The sequence below is a fragment of the Mirounga angustirostris genome, unplaced genomic scaffold (assembly GCF_029215605.1).
Source record: "Mirounga angustirostris isolate CCGP_5_RB_7025 unplaced genomic scaffold, mMirAng1.0.hap1 SCAF_7, whole genome shotgun sequence".
Lineage (NCBI taxonomy): Eukaryota > Metazoa > Chordata > Mammalia > Carnivora > Phocidae > Mirounga > Mirounga angustirostris.
The window spans coordinates 19,331,123-19,350,067 of NW_026991715.1; the positions used below are offsets into that span (position 1 = coordinate 19,331,123).

At 41.8% G+C, this 18,945-nt stretch overlaps 1 protein-coding gene across 3 annotated transcripts in view; it reads right to left on the reverse strand.

Annotated features, from left to right (window-relative positions):
• Positions 1-18,744, reverse strand: part of CEP120 (centrosomal protein 120) — a 64,138-nt gene extending 45,394 nt beyond the window's left edge. Inside the window, exons 1-7 of one of the 3 annotated variants that reach the window (XM_045891713.3) lie at positions 18,595-18,744; positions 18,254-18,331; positions 14,573-14,729; positions 13,114-13,228; positions 10,605-10,746; positions 6,411-6,559; positions 1,676-1,873 (exon numbers count right to left, since the gene is read on the reverse strand). In XM_045891713.3, coding sequence (XP_045747669.1) covers positions 1,676-1,873; positions 6,411-6,559; positions 10,605-10,746; positions 13,114-13,228; positions 14,573-14,729; positions 18,254-18,302 — 810 coding nt within the window. In that variant the 5' untranslated portion in view covers positions 18,303-18,331; positions 18,595-18,744. The other 2 variants (XM_045891705.3, XM_045891723.3) reach the window with 2 other exon arrangements.
• Between the last annotated feature and the right edge of the window lie 201 nt (positions 18,745-18,945).

Consider the following 18,945-nt stretch of genomic DNA (forward strand, 5'->3'; position numbering starts at 1 on the left):
AACCATCTTTAGTGTTTCTTTCTCTCTTCTTGCTTTTCAGATTTTATATATGAAACAGCGTTTACCAGTACAAGGTAAAATAGAATACCTCTCAGGTGGACTGTACTGTTTATCACGGATATCTAATCAAAACTTCAACATTACCCCCTTTTGAAACTACAAAAAAAGCGGGGGGGCACCTGGGTGGCTCAGTCACAGTTAAGTATCTGCCCTTGGTTCAGTTCATCATCCCAGGATCCGGGGATCAAGCCCTGTTGGAGGGCTCCCTCTCCTTCTCCCTCTGCTTGCCACTCCCCCTGCTTGTGCTCTCTCTCTGTCAAATAAATAAAATCAAGAGAAAAAAAAGAAAGAAAACCACAGGAAAAAAATGGCTGTTCAGGTATGTGCTATAAACTTTTTTTTTTTTTTTTTTTTTTTACCTTACTCTAGGATTTTACCTTACTGTACGGGCAAACATGGCATTCACATTCACGATACGCAATCACAACATGAAACTATTTTAGTTCTAATGTCGGCAATGACCTATCACTTAGTTTTAATGTTATTAAGTATGATGTTGTTGGTGTGCTGAAGAGAAAGGATTTTTAGGACTTAAATGTCCACGAGAATTAAACTAAGAAAGAAATCATTACTTCAGTAAAGACTGGTATGTTAGAAATAGAAAAAAATTCAAGAGGTTTAGAAAGCTAAAAACTATGTGAAAAGATGAAATGCAGCAAAAAAAAAAAAAAAAAGCAGTTCATCGTTTTATACAGTATTTCGCTATTTAGTCTCTTGGGTTTAACAAAACCACCTCCAAAATTTAGTTCTACTATAATTTCTTTTTTAAAATTTATTTATTTGAGAGAGAGAGAGAGAGAGTGTGTGTGTACAGGGCACGGGGTAGGGGAAGAGGAGCAGAAGGAGAAGAGAGAGAACATCAAGCAGACTCCCCGCTGAGTGTGGAGTCCCACGCAGGGCTCGATCCACGACCCCGCGATCATGCCCTGAGCTGAAATCAAGAGGCAAATGCTTAACCAACTGAGCCACCCAGGTACCCCCTACTTCTACTATAATTTCTTGATGCCCCTGCCCACCTCCCACCCAACTTTGCAAGCAAAATCTCATGACTGATCACGTTAAACAAATGACGACCTAATCCTTTATTTCACTATCCCATCTCAGTCTGATTAAAAGCAATTGTAATAAAAAATAAAACAGTCATTCTCACCAGGTAAGGTACTTTGAAGGAGAGTCCAATAAAAAATTACTTTACAAAAGTACTCAATTCAAGGGCAGGCTTTAGGAAGTTGTGTTATTTCTTTGCTTTTAATAGCAATAACATGTATAAATTCTGAAATCCATCATGTGATCTGTGTGTACAGCTACTATGCCCACTAATTAATGACGAAATTTTCCCTGAGCCCACAGCTTTAGACTTCAGGTCAATTTTTTTATTATAAAGCCTGACAAGTGATACACCTCTTTTCATAATAACTAGGTAAAGAAGATCTCCTAAAAGTCTGAAGTAACAGTTATGCTAGGCCTTTACAAGTCAGGATAATTCCTAAAAAATTAAAAGATGTGACAGAAAGATGATCTTCACCACTGAAATAAAAGTTTACGTACCTCTCTGAAGCTTAAAAAAAAAATCATCTCTAATTAAAAAAAACTTTTTTTTTTCTGCAATACTTACCTGTAGTTTAGACTGAAGAGCCAGGTAAACACGAAGAATTTCTATGCTGCTACGTATTCGAACAGACGCTCTCTCTGGCTCAAAGTTTGGGTTGATTAAATCATTGAAGGGTTCATTTGTAACATCGTTTCCCAGCAAAGAATAGTAAAAGAAAAACTCAGCCTGTCTTTCTGGAAGTTTCATGGTACACGGAATTAACTAAACATTTAAGGAAAAAGAAAAGAGTATTAATGTGTGAACTACTATACATACTTATGCATGTCTGACGAATTGCAAGATATTTGCTAAAATGCTGATTTTTTTATTTCTAAGTCTTAAAATTATTCACTCAAAATTTCTAAATCTCTGAAAAATTACAACCAAATGACTGGTTTAATTTTTCAAGGTTTACCTTAGAAAAGCCCAGAGACTACCATTATTTTTAGAGATTTCTGTTGTTTTCAAGTTTACTTTTCATTCAACTGATCCCTGAACAAGTACAGGAAAGTTCTTTTAGAAGACACTGGTTAAGTATTTTAAACTGAGCTTTATTTCCATATACCTTATTCCATCTTATTCTTACTCTGCCACCCTCTTCATAAGAGGAGGGTTTTATTTTTTTTTATTTATTTTTTTTTAATTTATTTTTTTTTTTAAGATTTTATTTATTTGCGAGAGAGACAATGAGAGACAGAGAGCATGAGAGGGAGGAGGGTCAGAGGGAGAAGCAGACTCCCTGCTGAGCAGGGAGCCTGATGTGGGACTTGATCCAGGGACTCCAGGATCATGACCTGAGCTGAAGGCAGTCGCTTAACCAACTGAGCCACCCAGGCGCCCCCATAAGAGGAGGGTTTTAAACAACCGTAATCCAAGCTATTAAATGTAACACCTTAGTCCAGGCCTTTGAGAAAAGCGCTTTCTAGCCACTCTGTCAAAACCGGGAAACCTATAAACTAACAGTTGCAAAAGGATATTTCCTTTAATAGGAGTGTCATTTCTCAAAGCTCATAGTTTCATGGCCACCTATGGCCCATAAAATATCTAATAGACTCTAAGCGTTCACTAGCACGTGTTAAAAAAACAGTTGTTGTATTCATCAATATAAGATGGTCTAAATATATTCTAGTTATCATACAACAGGGCTGCTTAATAACGATATCCTGACATGACAGTTATCTAAGACATAGTGTTAGGCCAAGCAGAATTTCAGTACAGCTTGTAGAGTTCGTGAAAATAAAAGAATTAACCACTTAGAATAAAACAGCCCCATATTCAGTATACAGTAAATATCCAATAGTCATTTATTTTGTGTAAAGTAATACAGTAGATACTCAATAGCTAGTGTTTCATATAAAGTATATTTTTGTATGTGAAGTAAATGTTTACTTTAACCCCATACGTTAAGCTGTGCTTCAGTAGGTCTTAATCAAGTAATTTATCTAGAGAGAGCCAGCATTTATACACCTACAGTTGTTAAGAGCAGACTCTGGATTAAGCCCCCAATCCTGGTTCCATCAATGGCTTACTATGAAGCTTTGGACAAATTATTCTATCACTCTGTACCTCCATTTCTTTTAGGGTTCTTGGAAGGATTGAAAGAGAGAATACATGTTTAATTGTACAACTCCACCACCCAGCACAGTCAGCTGTTACATGCATGGGAAAATTTCTGCCTGAGGCAAAAATATAGTATCCTTACCAGGGATTATTTCTGAGTTTAATTAGATAAGACCTTTTTCCTTTGGTTTCTTCCATAATCAGAAAGCAATAAAAATTTTAAGAATTAAGATGGCCCTTAAGTATCTCATAGTATATTTAATTTTAATTCCCACCAAGAAAAGATTCTTTTCAAAATCCTTTAACATCTTTGTATTTGGAAGGTTTTTTTCTTTTTTTTTTAACCCTCAACAGTCAGTATTTAAGAAAAGGAGTAATGCAAGATTATCACCATCCAGTCTTCCTTCTCCTAACTCATTCCTCCATTCTACAACATGATAGCATCATGTTGACCTAAGTCGACCTAAGTCACTGATGTGCATCTGAAAAGGTATTTTTTCTTAGCTTTATTTGTTGCTTGATTCTTTCTCACACTACCTTTCACTAGCTTGAGGAAAAAACGAAATGGCTAATTTACAAAACCCTTGGCTTGTCTATAAATAATGAAAAAAGCAAACAATAAATATTAAACAATATCAAAAGATGAATAGACTATTGGCTCAATTTTTTGTGTTTTTTAGTTACTGTAAAATACACCTAACAGAAAATGTACCATTTTAACCATTTAAAAGTGTGAGCGCCTCAGGAACACTGAATACATTCACAAGGCCGTGCAAGCGCTGGTCTCCACATCTGGCTCCAGGACACTCTCATCATGCCCAGGACTAGCACCGCAACCATGAAGCAGTCTCCATTCCCCGCTTCCTCCAGCCCCAGGAAACCACAAATCTGCTCTGGCTCTCTATGGATTCACCTATGCTAGCATATTTCATATAAATGCAATCACACATCATGTGACCTTATGTGTCTGGCTTCTTTCACTTGGCATGCATTCAATGTCTGCCCACACTACACACCTGTGAGTACCCCTTTCCGTTACAGTCACATAATATTCCCTTGTACAGCTATGCGTTTGGTTTCTCCATTCATCCACTGATGGACATCTGGGTTGCCACCGTTTGGAGACTGAATACTGCTATGTACATTCCTGTCCACGTTTTTACTTGAACACTTGTTTTCAGTTCTTTTGATTCACACCTAGCATTGACATTGCTGGGTTCCATGGTAATTCGGTTTACTCTTTAGAGAGACCTATTGGCTTCCTTTTTAGCAGAGAGAGCCAACAGCCAGTTATCAATCTGGTTTTTGAGTTTTTAAAAACTAAACTGAGTGACTGGTCCCAGTAAGTCACCTTGTATTACTAAGAACTGTTTTAGTTTTAGTTGTGGATTCAATAGGTCAATTACTCCCAACAAGCTTTTAATGTACAAATGTAGCTTCACTCATACAAACTACATGGTAGACATTTTGGTTATATTATCTCATCCCTCATCCTTATATGGAAAGGTGGTATTATCACCACTCTACTACTGAGAAAACTCAAGCCTCAGAAAGGTTACGCTGCCTAAGTTGAAGGAGTCAGCTAGTAAGCAGTGAGTAAGCAGTGAGAAAGTGAGCCCCACGCACATCCATCTTACTCCAAAACTGGGTAAGAGGGAAGAGAGCATAAAACTGGAACAAGAAAGTAAGGGAAGTGACTCTATGTCCAGAAATACGTAGGCCATTTACTTAGCTGTAAAACCTTCCTAAGAAATGGTTTCCTGATCTTGAAAATGAAAATAATAATCCCCTAAAGTTGTGAGAGGACTAAACACATTAGTTAGCATAATGCCTATTTCACAGAACAGGACACACAGTAAAGATGAGGAACAATTATACCTCCCTAGAGTTGAAAAAAATTACAAATAAAGTGGTAATGTAAAATGCCTCACATCGACTTAATAACACAGTAAAAATATAGTAGCCTCATTATCTAACAAGTACCCTGATGTGGTTAATGACGACAGTGGACATCTGACCTTCCCCCAGCCAGAATGGCATACTAGGGCAGGGCAATCCATAAGCAGGGCTTTCTGAAGAAAAAGAGAGAAACTGATGGGGAAAGGCAAAAGCATGAAATTGGTATGACAAAATTATAAATATTTCCTGAGAAAAATCATTACCTGATACTCTTTCAAGTCACTTGGAAGTGACCACTGCATGGTCACTAACAGGTACTTCACTTATAAATGTAGACTGTGTGGGAGCTTTGTAGCTCTAAGAAAGGTAATCGTACGATAAAATTTAAGTCATAAGCCATATTCTCTATTTTTGAAATTATTAATTTATTTCAGCTGCTATAGGCCACCATAATGTCGAGAAAACTGGGCTCGGTCCTGAGAAAGACGACGGAGTAACAGCTCATTAATGCTGGCATGGGCCCGGAGTGTCCCTGCACCTCTTGCTGAGGGCACTGAGATCACAAGGCTACCACTCTCCGCCAGGCTACCTCCCCGGGTTGCTTGTGCAGCTGGTAACTTAAGGATTGAGCGTCTTCCTGGAGAGAGACCAGGACTGTTTACAGTGCAAGTGGTCTAGTCCCTCAGCTGCGATACAAACCCACTCCGTGTGGGGCGGCCACTGGCCCCCCTGTGCCACCCTTGGAACACGAGGTAAGGGCGACGGCAGGCGGTATGCAGACGTGGATGCTGTGTGCTGTGCTGAGAGTAGTACAGTCCTTTGTCTCTGACCCAAGAAGCTTCTGTCTCCCGGCACCATCCCAGAAGCAGTGATTGGCAAATGTGTTAGTTTATAAAGAAGGTAAAATCTAATCTCAGATGATACCTATTGAAGTAGGACTGACACCAAGTGTTCCCAACATTGGACAATTCTCCAAAAAGTCGCTTTTTCAATGCTTTGAAAAAAATCCTTTCAGACCAGTCCTTAGCAATGCCACACAGTGGGAAACAGTGTTTAAGGACAGTCTTTCTTCTAAATCCTAAGAGATTTTAATTTTTATTCCTCTTACTACTAAAATCATACCAATTTACTATTTTTCTTAAAGCAGAAATACTTTCTGCAGGGAAAACATTTTTCTCCATTTTTTTTAAAGTAAAAAAAGTCCACCTGCAAATCTTTTTAATACCTAAAAGGCAAATTTTAATATAAAAATCAATGCTTGCAGTTCTCTGTGCATCACTAATCAGAGGGAAAGTCTCACCTGCTCCAGCTGGGTGGCAAACGCTATGGTCACCGACATAACAAAGGGGTCAGTGCAATGCTCTGCTGGTCCGATCTGATGGTAGCCTCCTTCCTCATTCAGGACCGCCACGATGTCCTTGGGCTCAAGTCCAGATAGGCTGGCAGCTACTTTACGGGGAAAACCACAATTAAACTACATTACAGTTTGCCATAAACCACTGTAAGACTTTGAAAGCTGGTTATGCTTTGTATTTTGCTTGGCAGTTTTCATGGATATAGTTAGTACCTCAGTAAGGTTTCCTTTTTTTTTTAACACACTCTGCCAAGAAATCTTATTTAACCACCATTTTCTTTCTATTTTGAAATACGGTAACATTTTAAAATTGAATAAACCGCAGAGAAGAGGCACCATAGGTTTCCCGAAGGAAGTGAATCTAAACTGGGAACTGAAACACCAGCCCAGTGTGGCTAAGAAGAGAAAGGTGAATGAACAGAGAATAAGGGAGTAGAAAACAGTGTTCCAGGCAGAAGGAACTGAACTACAAAGCCTGGGAAGAGAAAGTACATGGTGGGAGAGGTGAGGGGGGCGTGGTGTGCTGGATCACTGGGTGAGAACTGACACGCAGGAAGACGTGGGGCAGAGGCCTGATCACACAGCCTTCCTGCATGCCACGATCAAACGCTGGGGTAGTTGTCCAAGATTAAGAGGAAAGCATGAAACAATTTAGAGAAGAGAAGGGATATAACGCACACCTCAGATACATGCATCCCCCATCAATAAGCAATCCTCTCCAGATTCCTATTTTGCAGCCTGGGAAACTGTACCTTTGGCTTGAAAAGGAGTGTAAAACCAAATGTTTCCCTAAGCAGTCAGGCTACTGAAAGGACAGCTCGGACTCTGAAGGAGGGCTGGGGGAGAGGGGCAGCACGCAGGGCTAACCCTGAAGAAATGAACTTCCTGCAGCCCTGGCTAAATATAGCATAACAGTTAAGCGCACAGATGCTCCAGTAACACAGACCAAGATTCCAATCTCAATTCTGCCATTTACCAGTTTTGTTTTGTTTTTTTTTTGGGGGGGGGGGGGGACCATTTACCAGTTTTAGGGCGGAAACTGGTTTTTGAAATATGATTTCTGTTTCCATTTTTTGTTCTGCAAAGCTTTTATAACGTTGTTTAGAAGATCAAATTAAACAATGAAAGTAAAGCCCTTACATAACATCTGACAATCACCTTAATAAAGACAGCCACAAAATAGTAAGGTCAGCAGAGCTTAGAAGGGAAAAGAGTGACTCTGACAGGTCTCCTGGTGTCAGGGAGTTACAGGCTTGGAAATGGACACCAACCAGGATAAACCTTGTGTAAGACTGGAAAGACTGAAGGTGTCAGCGTAAACGTGCACTGTCCACTAAATGTATGGACAGACACAGATATAAAGGTATATATGTAATGGTGGCCGGTGTGTGTATATATATCCATGTTCATGTGTGTGTGTGTGTATATACATGCACCAATTCCCTCATTATTTTCACTGGAAGGCCACGGGAGCAGAACACCCCAATAGCAACTGGCATACCTTGCACCTGGACCTTGACTCCTAAGCATCTTTCTTGGCTAAAAGGAAGCAGGGCTCCCTAAACAAACAGCTGAATCCAGGGCTGAGATAGGAAAGAACACCACCAGCCTGTACCATCTTCCTATGCCAGAAACCAAGAAAAAGCTCCAAGAACTATAGAGACAGGCTAAAGGAAACAGAAGCAGCCTGAAGGGGCTCTCCTCACACAAATCTGGGACAAACAATGATAAATATTTTAACCCATTGAACAAAAAGAGAACACTCTTTTTTTTTTTTTTTTTAAGATTTTATTTATTTGAGAGAGAGAATGAGAGAGAGAGAGAGCATGAGAGGGAGGAGGGTCAGAGGGAGAAGCAGACTCCCCGCTGAGCAGGGAGCCCGACGCGGGACTCGATCCTGGGACTCCAGGATCATGACCTGAGCCGAAGGCAGTTGCTTAAACCAACTGAGCCACCCAGGTGCCCAAAAAAGAGAACACTCTTAAGTCCAAACTTATACAATATAAGTAAATTGAAGGTTTGATAAGGAATGAGTATTTTCACAATTTTTTAATAATGAGTCACAAAATATTCAAATAAGGAAAAAAGAATTTACAGTTGAGAACAGATACACACTACACCTTAATCAAGTAACCAAAATGAGTATCATCGTATCATCAGTAATGGAACAAGTCCAAACTGTATGCCACCTGCAAAGATGAAATGAGAAAATGAGAACAACAGAGCACTGCTTCTGTGATATTCACGCCGAAGACGTACACCCCACATCTGCAATCGGACAAACTGGAACGGTACCGGCACACAGGCTCACCCAAAGACAGACTCGGTCACAGGACTGACACTTTACCTCTAGGTTACTAAAGGCCTATTTTCTTTTTACCCAGTGTATCGTCTCCACCTTTCAACAAAAAATTACAAGGCATACTAAAAAGCAAAACAAACAACACAAAAATCAAAGCTTCTATCTCAGGAAAATAGAAAAAGAGCAGCAAATTTTTGCAAATTAAGTTCAAAGCCAGCAGAGGGAGAGAAACAATAAAAACTGGAGCTTAAATCAATGAAACTGAAACAGGAAATCAATGAAAAAAATCAAAGAAACGAAAAGCTGGCTCTCCAAAAACATCAATCAAACCATTAAGCATTTAGCCAATGTTACTAAGAGAAAAGGAGAGAAAACGCAAATTATTTTCAGAAATAAAAGAAGGGACATCACTACAGATTCCACCAACATTAAAAGGATACTAAAGGAATACTATGAGAACAACTTTATACACACAAATTTGATAACCTCTATGAAATGGACCAATTCCCTTGAAAGACAAAGTCTGCCAAAACTCACACAATCTGAATAGGCCTGTGTCTTTTAATGAAATTGAATCAATAACTTTACAAAACAGAAAGCACCAGACCCTGATGACTTCACTGGTGAATTCTAGCAAACATTCAAGGAAGATACACCAATTCTCTGTCACCTTTCTCAGACAATAGAAGCAGAGGCAATAATCCCTAACTCACTCTATGAGGCCAGCATTACCCCAATGTCAAAACCAGACCAAGACATTACACAAAAAGAAAACAACAGACCACTACCTCTTATTAACATACATGCACAGATTCTCAACAAAATATTAGTCGACTGAATCCGACTATGTATAAAAAGAACTATATACCACAATCAAATGCAATTTTGTTCAGGTATGCAAGGCTAGTTCAACACTGGAAAATCTGTTACTATGATCCATCACATCACAACAGGCTAAAGAAAAACCACACGATGGCATCAAAAGATGCAGAAAAAGCATGTGATAAAATCCAACACTCAGTAATGATAAAACACCCTAAGCAAACTACAAACAGAGAATAACTTCCTCAACTTGACGAAGAACGTCCACAAAAAACCTACAGGAACAAGGCAAGGATATCCCCGTTCATCAGTGTTCTTCAGTATCATACTGCAAGTCCTGGCTAATGAGGTAAGATAAACAAAGGAAACAAAGGCATGCCGAGCGGGAATAAAGACATAAAGCTGTCTTTGTTGGCAGATGATGCCAAATATATTCCTAGCAGAATCATAACTATAAATACAGAGAGAACAAACTGATGGTTGCCGGGGGCGGGGGGGGGGGGAAGGGGGGGGAGGGCAAACTGAATGAAGGAGAGTGGGAGGTAGAGGCTTCCAGTTACAGAACCAGTCAGTCACAGGGATGAAAGGCACAGCGCAGGGAATAGAGCAATGGTATTAGAATAGCCTTGTATGGCGACAGAGGGTATCTACCTACGCTTGTGAGCAGAGCATAAAAAATATGAAGGTGCTGTTCAGTGGTGAGGGAAGAGAGAACAGTGCACTCATCCTAGGAAGAAAATTTTCCTAAATATCCATTTTTAAGAAAACAAACTTCTGCTTTCTTCCGTTATACACCAAAGGAAAGAGTATCTTGTTCTATTTCTCGGTTTTGTAAACAAGAGCTTAGAGCAGCAGGTGTTTCATGTGTAACAATCTCACAATGTGTGTCTGATGCACTCGAGTAAAATCAGTTCACACTTCTGTGTGTGTTTCCCTATCATACCGCTCACCGTTCCTCAAGTCCCAGTCCAGAGTTACAACTTTTCAGAGAATGTCCTTTGAGACGATGCACAAACCTTTTCCATCTCGAGGCGGGGCTCCTTTGGCTTTAAAACTATCCACTGGGGCCTTTGTATCTGTTTCCAAAGCAATGCTTATCAGTATCTCAGCCTTGAACTTGGTGTATTTATTACTCAACAGCTGGTACCATTTTGGAGCCTGAAGAGTAAAACAAAACAAAACCACCTTAATAATTAATAGGAAATCAACGAGAGTGGGCAATGTCCTATAAGGTTCCAAATATATCTCCTGTAGTTCCTCAGTACTTTCTCCTCTTTTGAAATATTTTTCACGTTTTCCTCCAAAGAATTTAATCCTGCTTAGGAAGCTAACTGAACTTCCTCTTGAAAAAAACAAGAAGTTTAGACTATCAATCTTCCTTTTCCCTACCCTTCATTTTTCACTTCTTCTGGCATACCTTTGCTGCCTGCCCCCATTTCTGCTTTGTTCTGCATGTATCAAATGAGGGTAAAGGAAAGCTAGTGTTAACAAAAAAAAAAAACAAAACAAAACACTAAAGCAGAGACCTGAGGTCGAGTTCTGGGTTATGAACCCACACCTGCCTGAAATATAAAGACTTTCTCACAGCATCAAGCATCCTAAATGACCTCAACATCCTCACCACAGTAATTCTGAGAAATTCTACTACTCAAGCCAGCCTGCACTATGATGGCCCAGGGCCACAGGTTTCATTCCTGCAGGGGCACCACTGTAATTCATGGAGAGAGCGTTCTTACTCTGCCCACTATTACCTAAAGCCATAGAAACCAGTGCCTATACAGATCAAAACCAAAAGCTGCCGTTTTGTATCAAGTTACGTGGGATAAGTAAAACAGGACGAACTAGGCCACAGCCTTTAACAAAATCCACACCCAAGGTTTTTTTTAAAAAGCAAAAACTCAAGAGTCTCTTGCTGTATTTTTTATCATAGATATTTCGTCACTTTAAGTAGGAGCCTGAGAATGAGTTTCAGCAACTCAGAAAATTTATTATCTATTTTTCCGTTACATAACTTAGAAAAACAAATCTGGGTTTTTCCGTGTTTATGGTCATTTACGGAGAATCAATTTATTTTGAACTTCATGTATTCTACTCACCAATTCAAATATTTCTGCTAGTAAACAGGAGTGAATAAGCAAGACAACATCTGGCTTTCCTAAAACTCTTGATTCTGAAACATTTCTTCTTAACTCCGATACAGATAAAGAACAACTATGATGACAAAGCGTCATACAGGACCGGGGGTGGGACCAGGGTGGGGGCGGGGGAGGGAATGTCAAGAGCATTTACAGGCATGACCTCCTCTCAGGTATCCTCTCCCTAAGAGAATTTACCTTCTCTGTAACTAAAGCCACTGCAGAAGTGTCTTGCTCAAGTTGTAGTAAAGCTAGTTACGTGAAACATCAGGGCCACAATCATGGTTGCGGGGCTAAGGCTCAAGAAATAAAACCTTTTTCAGAACCTGAGTGCAGAGAGCTGAGGCACACCCAAGGAGGGAGGAGAAACAGATCCTCTTTTAAAACATTTTAAAATTTCAGTTTCTTTCGAAGGATTCCAAATTCAGGCTAAGCTAACTGGCTCATTTGTAAATATCATGGCTACCAGCAGCAAAAATGTTGGTAACAGATCCATTTTCTTCACAGAAACCTAATTTAGGATTCCAATCAAGAATAAAGGACTTCAAAAGATGTGTGTGTGTGTGTGTGTGTGTGTGTGTTTACTTTCTTCTCTTAAGAGAGTGGTGACAAAAGAAAGTTATTAACAAAAATTGAACTGAAGCATTTCCAAAGCCAGTAACATAAAAAAAGGTTAGAAGAGATTTTAAAAGGATGGAAGAGACTTTTTCAGTGACAGAAAGCACTAACCTAGGAATCAAGACCCTGAATTCTTTTTCCTTCTTTGTGTGCGTGTGTGTCCGTGGGGGGTGGAGGGGGGTGCCTACTGCTTCGGTCATCTGAGCACGTTGCAGTAAGTTCACTTGCTCTGACGGCTACACGAGGAGCACAAGGAGCAGGATGCAGAGAAAGTGATCAGAAGACTACTACCACAGCCAAGTTAAGAAAGGACGGTGAGAACGTAGAAGAGTAGCTGGATCAGGAAGGGGCGGCTGGAGGCCCGAAACCACCTAGAAAAGGGTGGCTGTGGAGGCTGAAGAGGGAGGGGTGGAGAAGGACTCCTGGACTTCTAGCCTGCACGCCTGGAAGAGGAATGGGGACCATGCACCGAAGTGAGCAACACTGCAGGAAGCTTACTGCTTATCGCTAAAACAAAGCTCGGCAGGTGAACATGCCAAGTTCCAGGTAACAGCAACGTGACCGGATGTTTGAGCTCAGAGAGAATTTTCTTTGAGAAAGACAGTTCCAGGTCAAAGAAGGGACTGAAACATAAGAACTGCCATACTGGCTCAAACCAACCCCCCGTCCCCCGACCTTTCAGGTCCAGTATTCCACCTCCTTTCCAGCAATCTGGTATCTGCTAAAAATCATCAACTAACAGAATCAGTATTAAAACTCAAAAGGCTAGTACCTGCTTTGTTTCTTGAGCAGTTCTTAAGTCTAGAACAATGTAACCTATAGTTTCCTTGGCTGAAGACACAGGATCCAAGGCAAAACACTGCAGTTTGATTGGAGTACGTTGCAACCTGCAAGGCAACAATTTACATTAGAGATAAAGTAGCTCCTGCTTAATATTGAACGGATGTTCTGTTCGCTTTGAAAAAGCTGTGCACTACTATCAGGACAATTATAATCTTGTTGGATAACCGAAAACTATTCTGTATTTTCTGAAAAATTCTTCAGTTGACATCAACTATTAATTATGCCTATTTATCTTTATACCAAGTAATATTCAAACCACGTCAAAAATCTTGGTCTCTCCCATCTGAGAAGCGATGCTCCAGGGCAGTGTTTTTCAAGCTTCTATAATATACAGAACTCTTTTAAAGTAAAAAACTACCATGAATCCTCAAGACTGATTTCAAAATGCTTTCCTTATACTGTCACACACACATAAAACCACAAATACACATATATGCTTAAAGCTCTTTTTGTCACTAACATAATGAAATAAACTTAAGAATTACCATAAAAATCACAAACTATTCCAGAAGTCACTGAAAACAAAATTCTGATCTACTCTAAGAATTTATTACACTTTCAAGTCCCCAGACAAATCCATGGACTGATTTAGCCATAGAAAAAAATAATTTTCCCCTGACACTCATTTTTTAACTTTGTAATTTTATTTGCTCTAGTCCTAAGTCACAGCAATGAATGAAGTGATTTTGTGTTTCCCAGAAAAAGAATATTTTCAATGCTTTTTAAAATACAAGTATCCATGCTCTTGCCTGTTTCTAATCATCTGAATTCATGAAATAAGATGTTCTAACTTTAAGCTTGTTTTATGTACTGACACCAAGTGTTTTTATGTCCAAAATCAAGTATAAAATTAATTAGAAAGAGTCTCTTATGTAATTACTATATACATGTCTCTATATATCCTTGGCAAGCCAGGTTAAGTATATAATAAACGAAGTAATAGAAATTACAATGAATTCCAGCCCTTACTTAATATTGTAAGCATCATTACAGCCCTTCTAGGATATCTATTCCCTTCTAGACTATCTAGTCTCTCAGACATCACGGGGGAAAAAAAAAAAAGGTAGGTGCAGTGGTTAGAAACTGAGGCTCTAGAGCTCAAGTGGCTGGGCTCGACCATATCCAGCTGACCGTCTTATGACAAGTTACTTCCCTTCTTAGGCCTCAGTTTCCTCACCTGTACCTGGGGGGACATCCTAACACCCACTTCACAGGGTTGTTCTGATGCTCAAGTGAATTATTACTGCCAAGTATTTTGAAAATCTCCTGACACATTACAAAACCGCTCAACAAATATTATCATTGTTACTCTAATGTAGTAAGACATAAATTTATTCGTCTCTAGGAACCTAAAAAACAGAGCAGAAGGAACTGAAAATAACAATTACCTGTGCTGATGGAGGGCTTTCCTGTCGATCTCCCAGGCTAACTCGGTAGCAAATTCTGGCTGGTCGGTATGGTCCACAGGGTCAGTAGCCAACTGTTCTCCATCAAACTTTGCTTCTACTACAAGCATATGCTTTGGACGCTTGGGAAAATGGCGACCTGGAATAAAAGACTATACAGGTTAATCAGAAGTATATAAAAATCAAACACGATCTTTTAGCACGTGGTTTAAAAACTGATCTGCATCTGGTTGACTCATATATTCCACTAACTACCTACTAACACGTACTCACACATACAAATACAAGTTGTAAATTAGTGCTGCTCAAAGGTTAACGTGCAAGAATCATCTGGGGATCCTGTTAAAATGTGGATTCTAGTTCATTAGGTCTAGGGTGGGCCTGAGAGGCTGCATTGCCCACGTGATGTCAATGCTGTTGTCCTTGAGTCACCCTTTGAGCAGCAATGATCTCAGTGACATTTAGAATTAAACAATTAAAAGCGTGATTCCACCAATTTTAGATCTTACTATAGCGGCTACTAATATAGAACAGGGAAGTCATCCAGAGAGTCGGGAAATAATCAAATTAGCAAAAACCCATCAATCTGCATCTTAATTTTCCTGTCAACACAATCAAGAATACTCAGCAAATTAGCCAGAGAAAAGCAGACATATGTATTCATTCATTCATTCAAATCTCAAGGACAATTTTGTAAGTTATCAAATTTGGTACTGCCTGACTCCATTCCTTCACTGGTTCCTGAAGGTACAGCAGTCAGGTATTAATCATGTCAAACAATGGGATGCAAAAAGAGTAAAACAGAGTACTTGCCCTGAAGGAACTGAGGGTCTAGTGGAAAGACAAACTGAAGACACAGGGTACAGGAAGCTCAAGAACTAAAGAACAAGAATCTTATCATCCACCTGTTTACAGGTCAGGTGAGGGGCATTTTGGTGAGACGAGCGTTCACCCCTGGTAAATAAATACATCCCAGCTGCCACTCACCCTGACACAGCCACTTCGTAAGGAGGGGCTCGGAGAGATCTCGATTGCCATCCTGTGACTTTCAACCTGAAGCACCCATTTGAAATTCCCCACTTAGTAGTCCTACTACATAGCGCACGGCTCTCCCAACTAGCAATCACAAAGGCCTCTCTCTGGACATCGTTTTGAGCTGCTCTGAAAGATCACCGGCTTCCCCAAATGAATTTCATCGATGTCAAAAAAACCCCTTTATATTCAGTCCCACTACCCTAAACTATAAGCTCCAATTGGCCCGAGAAGAGAGAATATGTACTGGAACCAACAGGTGCCTACCTCATTCCAAAGACAATACTTAGAAAAAAGAAACCTTGTCTTTTTCATCCTTAGAATCCGGCACATAGCCCCAGTTTTGCTCAGGGTAGAAATCTCATTTTCTTTTGAATAAAGGGCATTTCTAGAGGTGCAGGCAAGAAACCGCAAACAGCTCAATATAACTAAAGAGCTGGTAACATAGGAACATAGGGCAGGAGAGACCAAGCTGAAAAGGTAGGCAAGCAGTCTGTCATAAAGGGCCATGAATCCTGTTCTAAAAAGTATAGACCTTATCCTTTAGGACACTGAAGGATTTTAAGACAATTAGATTTGCATTTCCAAAGATTACCCTAGAGAATAATGTGAGCAGTAGATATTCTCTGAAAAGGAAAAAAATAAACCATTCACCAAACAGACTACTGAAAAGATAACAATAGATTAGAGGGCCTCAAAGCAGCACGCTCACAGTGGAAAAATTTTCATTCATAAGTTTACATGAAGCCCCTCGTATTATTTTAAAAATAAAACCAACAATACTCGGTGACCATCTGGAAGGTTGGGATGGAGAAGGAACCCAGGAAGATGAGGACTCTCAGGTTCTGGGCTTGAGGCAACAACATGGTTACGATGAATGGAAACACAAACAAAAGGAGACGGTTTGCAGGGAGGTCCACACTCCAGGGTTAGTCACGTTGTGGCAACACCTAACTGACATCCCTGAATCCAGATTCCCTTCCCTGCACACCTCTACTAAACCTGCAAATGATGCTCTCCTGCTTAGGAATACTGGCTGCCTCCCTCTTTTTTAGAACATTAAATTTAAACTCCTTGGCTTTCAAAATCCTCCGAGGTCTGTTCAGTGCAGCTACACAAGCTTATCTTACCAGATTATTCCTCAGTGTTACCTCCCTTGACCCTGGGCATCTTGCAGGCCTCTTCGCCATTCTATCCACCATGCTTAATCCTCCCTCACTGGCTTGGGTTATCTAAGTGCCAGCAAGGACTTTCTTCCATCCTTACTTACCACTCACAGCCCTTAAGCCATAATCCCCACTCACCCCCAAAACCTATATTTACGGCCCACATCCAGTATTTTTAATATTAGAAAGCATTCCAACATAGTGTGTCCCGCAGATGAATCTGATCTCCCCAAGAAGACAGAAGCCTAATAACAAGCCTGAGGGGAAAAGGAGTGCCTTGTATTTCGGTTTGCTGCTATTCTACAGGGAGCAAGTACCAAGCCCAAAAGCTTTTATTAACCAAATTACAAGGGGATTTCAATCCTCTGTCTTTAAACCATCAGTAAAATAACAGTTAAAAATACCCCAACATTTTACAGCTTCTGGTCAGTTTTCTGTTCCAAAACTCATTACAGCTCATTCCCTCTCATCCCCCAAATAGTGCCAGGCCTCCACAAAATACCTCCACTAGGTGGTTTAAAAAAAAAAAAAAAGCCAGCCATTCCTCTGGCCCACTCAAGATGACTGTTGTCACCTTACTCATAACCCATCCTCACTCTACCTACCAATTCCTATGCCCCCACTTTCTGCCACCTACTCTCCAACCCCAGTGAATTTAAGCAATTGCAGACTATGTATGCCTTGCTTTTCCATACCTTAAGTGCTCCTTGCTCTTCCCTTTACCTGGAAAGCCCTCCCTTCCTTTTTTCCCTTGACACAGACCTCATCATCCCTTAGGACCCAAATCAATGTCCCCTCCGCTGGGAAATCGTCCCCAGAGCTTGTCTTTCCTTCCTCCACACCCTGATGAATTATACACATTCTTCACGCTATACCCTGAGCTTTCAGGACTAGGGCTCTTGTCTCCTTCCTTTCCCAGCACAGTGCCTGACACTCCAAGAGCCTCCAATCAACAAATGTCACTTATTCAACCAACGGAACCTCAAGGCCCGTACAAGAGACCGTCTTGACGACTCCAGCCCTTCAAGGCCCCTATCAAAGCTTGTAAAGGGAATGGCCTCCGCAACACTTCCGACTGCAGGAAATCTGTATTCGACTCGAAGCAAAGTTCTCACGAATGGGATCACCGGGAGGCCGCTGAACAGAACGTGCTTTGCAGGCACACTCGGCTCACATATAAAAGCCATCGACATGCTGCTTCTGATGGAAATCGTTTCTCCCACATTCCCTGGGGCTCCGGCTCCGCACGCTAAATACCACCTATCCCTAAGAGCTCTCACGCTCCCTCGAGAGGTTTTTAAATCAATCGCCTAACAGACCTCACTAACTGCAACTGCGAACAGGCCCGGGGGGAGCGCAAAAGCAGAGATGACAAAGGTTCTTCAGACTAACCAAGCCTCGGTCGCACGCCACTGGGTACAACTCGGCAAGCAGCAGTTGCAAAAGCAAGCCCCGGGCCGCTCACCTTCCAGGATGGACACGACGATGAGTAGCTGGTCGGACTTGGAGACCATGGTCGCGGTGGGCGGCCCGCAGGCGGGGTCTGCTTGGGGGAAGAGGGGCCCGGGTGAGATGCGGCAGGCCCGCGCCCACCAGCGGGGCTCCCCCCGCCCGCCCACGGCCCCCGACGCCGGGACCCCGCTGCGCGGCCCGGGCCTGCGGCCGCCTGCACCGCGCCGCACTCCCCGGCCCCGGGCCGCCAGCCCAGCCCTAGCCCTGCCCCGACTCAAGGCAAAGGCAAAGGCCGCGCGCCTGCTCGGCCGCCCGGCCCGTCCGCAGGGAGAGGCGAGCCCGCCTCCGGAGGACCTTTTGCCGCCTGAGTTGCCGCTTTTCAAACGCCCGGGCAGCCGCCGCGCCCCGCTTCCGCCTAGCAACCAGGCCCGCAGGCCCAGCGCCGGGGGAAAGCTGGAGGACAAAGGGTGATAGAGACCAGGGCAGTCGCGGATAGAACGCCCCTCCGCCCGCTTCGCCTCCTGCCCTTTTATGCTATGTTCCAGAGCCCTAGGGAGAAGACGAGTCCATTGCCTCACAGCGCCCCCTGCTAGCCGGACGGGGGAAGGCGGGCGCGTTGGCGGGGCCCGACTGCGCAGGCGCACTACTGCCGCAGACGCTTCCGGCAGGGCCCGTAGGAGGGTGAATGTGGTGTGTTCTCTGCTT